Raw genomic sequence first — 4,166 nt, forward strand, 5'->3', positions numbered from 1 at the left:
CCTCCCCAAATGAATCTATCCCCAAAGGGTTTTAGGGGTTAGGAAGAGGAGTCCCCTTTTTATCATGCTGATTCACAAAAATGAGGTCCTTCTGGGGGAGACCAAGAGGATTCATGTTTGAAAACCAAATGGGGCTCAGGCAGGGCACAGACGTGTGTAGGGAAAGGCTTCAGAGGGGACAGGTCACCCTGGGCACGCCAGGTGGAGCCTGGGGTCACCTGATGCTCTTTGTTCACAGGGCCTGGCTCAGATTCCATCACCCCCCCCAGGAGGCCCCGCCTCACGTGGAGGAGGGGGGGCGGCGCTCAGGGCAGCATGTGCCACCACTTGAAGCTAAAGGGCTGGCGGCGCACGTTGGTGCCGCAGTGCACCTCCCCATGCAGCATGTGGTACGGGGCGAAGTCGTCGATGAAGACGCAGTGCAGGCCCAGCGGCTCCAGCAGCGAGCGCACCTTCTCCTCCAGGCAGCAGCGGCCATTGATGAGGGGCCCGAAGGGCTTGGGGATGCCCAGGTGCTTCCCCAGTACCAGCATGTTCACCTGCAGGAAACGGGGGTCCCTGGTCAGAAACAGCCCCTCACCTCACTCCCCCACTGCGCCACCCACCCAGAAAGACCAGAGAGAAAGTCTTTCATGCAGCCTTGAAAATCCTGCTTGTAGCCAGTGTGGCTCACACCTGTCAGCTACTTAGGTGGCTGAGATCTGAGGATCACAGTTCAAAGCCAGCCTGGGCAGCAAAATCCAATAGACTCTTATCTTCAGTGAATCACCCAAAAGCCAGAAGTGGAGCTGTGGTTCAAGTGGTAGAGCACCAGCTTGGAGTGCAAAAGCCAAGTGAGAACATGAGGTCCTGGGTTCAAGCACCAGGACCAGTGCACACGCATGGGCGCACACACACACACACACACACACACACACACACACACACAAAGACTGACCCTTCCTGCTCAGCAGAAGGAAGCCTGGCTGGTAAGAGCCTGTTAGCCAGATGCCATTGAAGTATCAGCGGGGGGGGGGGGGGGGGGGGGCTCCAAAGCCAGACAGCCCCGTCCTGGTGCTGTGTGCTCTTGTGTCAGATGCCATCTCTCTCTGTGCCTCAGCTGGAATCCCCCAGTGTCACAAGGCGGGGGAAGGGGAGCGAGGAAGCTGTTCAGACCTGAGGAGGGAGACGCGCCCCTCCCTCTAGCAGCCCCCTGTTCCTCCTGGGAGGTCAAGGCCCTGGGTGAGGGAGGGGGGCTGCCACCTCCTCACCATGTTGGGGAAGAAGGCCACCACCTTGAGCCTCGCTTTGGAGTTGCCCGTGAGCTTGAAGAGCTGTGGGATGTCCACGATGTCCTCCTCGGCCAGGCCCAGCTCCCTCTTCAGCACCCCTCGATTCCAGTCGATGCAGCTCTGGGGCAAAGGTGGAGGAAAGGACGGTAGGGGGCGGAGAATCCGGGAGGGGGAGGGGTTGGGGCGGGGCCAGAGCAGGGGCAGGGTAGGGGGTGGGGATGTGGTCAGGACCTTCCCTCCCCAGCCCCCCCAGGCTCCCCACCTGGGCATAGGAGTTCTGTTCTTTCAGAACCTTGTTGGACAGGATGGCCTTTATCGTCTGCTGTCTTCTTCCTGTCAGGGGGAAAAGAAAATACAAGCAAAAACTCGGGTGGGTGTGGTAGAGACTCCACACCCCCGGCTGTAAGGGGGGGGTTCCAGGGTGCAGGCACCTTGTGGGCAGCCTGTAATCCCATGCAGCCTGGCATGCTCATATCCCAGAGAATCTCTTCCAAAAACAGAGGGTTTAGAGGGGAGAAGCCGTGCGCTGGGGCCATGCGGTGGTATGGTGCCTGCCCCGCCTGTGAAACCCTACGCTGGTCCCAGCCATGCAGGGGTGGGGGAAGGGAAGGAAGCGGGTCGGCCGGGAACCCCACGGCACCCCACTGCACATTGGGTGAGAGCGATCAGCCACACGGCCGCTCAGCCTCCGCCCCAGCCTGTGTCCTGGCTGTCCTCCCGCTCACACCAGCTCTCTGCGGCCCCCAGGCCTTTGCACTTACTGCTCCCACTATCTGCAAGCTCCTCCTTCCTTGTCCCTCATGGCTCCCTCTATACCCCAGCTCCTGCTCATCCCTCACGGCCTCTGCCTCCTCCAGGAAGCCCTTCTGGCTGTCCACCTGCTGTCCCTAAACCCCTGTTGTAGTTGCTCTCACGGCTGGCTAGGATACCCAGTGCCTGGCACACAGCATTCAGAAGACCTCTGCTTCCTGGATGCTCCCACCAGGAGTAGGAGGCCTGGTGACCGGGGAGGACAGGGCCCGCACAGAGTAGGGCAGGGCGGGCTTACGCTGTGTGTGTGTGTGTGCGTGTGTGTGTGTGTGTGTATGTGCGCGTGCGCCAGTACTGGGGCTTGAACTCAGGGTCTTGCACTCTTGCTCAGCCTTTTCCACTCAAGGCTGGTGCTCTTGAGCCATGCCTTCACTCCCGGCTCTTGGTTGATTCACTGGAGAGTCTCAACAGACTTTTCTGCCCCAGGCTGGCCTCACACTGCCATCCTCCGAGCTCAGCCTCCCGAGTGGCTGGGATTACAGGTGTGAGCACCCGGTGCCTGGATCGACTTACTCTTGATTCCTTGGAAGATCAGAGCCTCTCCGTGACCTTCTTCCTGCTGCTTCTGGAATAGTCTGTAGCAGGACCTGGGGCTGGCCAGGAGAAGCCGGAAGCCCTGGGGCAGAGGCACTGGAGTGAGCACTGCTTTGTCTCTGTGGCTCCCAGGAACATGGAGGGACTCCCCCCCCACCACACACACACTTCAAGCAGCTCTGGAGCCCACCTTCCTGTCAGATGCGGGCACGAAGCTCAGGAACTCATCCACATGGCCCACGGACAGCCAGTCAGAGTACAGCTTCACGGGAGCCTGCACCTGCTGGGCCTCCAGGAAGTCCTGCAGCACCTTGTGCATGTCCCGACTGTCTGGGCTGCCCCCACAGGGTAAGGAGCGTCACTTGGGGAGGTGCCCAGGGGCCAGAGGAGAGCTCTCCTCCAACCAGGGAAGGGAGTCTCGATTGCCATCCTCATATCTCTCAGGAGCTGACTAGAGGAATTGTCATTCCAGTTTCATTGGTGGGGGAGGGGGAAACTGAGGCACAAAATCAGCACCTAGCCTCAGAAAGTACTGCCTGATCCATCATCAATGCAAGTCTCCAGTTGTGGAATACATCAAGCTCTGTCCTGCCCCAGGACCTTTGCACATGCCAGAATACTCTGTCATGATCTGCACATGGTCTTGTCCTTCTTGTTATCAGGTCTCAGCTCGAGTCCTTTCCCTAGAGAAGCCCGCCCTGGTCACCCCAACAGAGGTCCCCCTCCTCTTCTGCCTTCTTATCTTTCCCTCCTTTCAAATACCCTGACTTCGTTACTATACCATGAAGGGTCCCCTGGTAAGCGGAGAGGCAGGGGTGCGGCTGTTGCATGCATGTCCCCAGCTCTGGGTGTACAGTAGCTGCTCGGTAAGTCCGCATCCACTGACCACAGCGTGAGTGCCAGCGTGGAACTTGACCTTGGCCCTGTTGCCTGCCACCCCTCCCCCAGCTGCTCTTGGAGTCCTCTCCCTCCCCCCAATGCTTGTTGTGCCCTCTCAGGTTGGGGAGACAGGTGGGGGATCCCCGCTCTGGCTCCCGCTTCTCCCCGCAGCCCCCCTTTACCTGGGGTAACTGCTGTTCCCGATGAGAATCCTGCCCAGCGGGTATTCCTTCTCCCCCACCACCACTGGCGGGCTCACCTCCAGGTTCCCGAAGGAGTCCAGCCCCGTGATCTCTTCTGAGTCCAGCCCTCGGGTCACGTAGCCCATGTTTGGGCCCTGAGGCGGAGGAGCAGGGGCTTGCATTAGGGACACTGGGTGGACACGGGGTGGGGGCGCATTAAAGGATGGACCAGCGCCTGCCAGGAGATGACCGGGCACTGCCAGGGCCCAAGGCACGGCGGCCACTCCCAAAGCTTGGCCTGGGCCGAATAGCCAAGTCTGCAAGACTGACTTCCTTCCTTCCTTCCTTCCCTCCCTCCTCTCTTCCTCCTTCCTTCTTCGCTTTCTTTTTTTTGGGGGGGTGGGGCCTTGAACTCTGGGCCTGGGCGCTGTCCCTCAGCTCTTCAGCTCAAGGCTAGCGCTCCACCACTTGAGCCACAGCGCCACTTCCG

At 60.0% G+C, this 4,166-nt stretch overlaps 1 protein-coding gene across 1 annotated transcript in view; it reads right to left on the bottom strand.

Moving 5' to 3' along the window:
• Positions 1–305: 305 nt before the first annotated feature.
• Positions 306–4,166, bottom strand: part of Padi3 (peptidyl arginine deiminase, type III) — a 26,885-nt gene continuing 23,024 nt past the window's right edge. Inside the window, exon 16 of the mRNA XM_013033073.1 lies at positions 306–539. Coding sequence (XP_012888527.1) covers positions 306–539 — 234 coding nt within the window. The remainder of the gene's footprint in view (positions 540–4,166) is intronic.

This window comes from Dipodomys ordii, unplaced genomic scaffold (assembly GCF_000151885.1).
Source record: "Dipodomys ordii isolate 6190 unplaced genomic scaffold, Dord_2.0 Scaffold6, whole genome shotgun sequence".
Taxonomy (NCBI): domain Eukaryota; kingdom Metazoa; phylum Chordata; class Mammalia; order Rodentia; family Heteromyidae; genus Dipodomys; species Dipodomys ordii.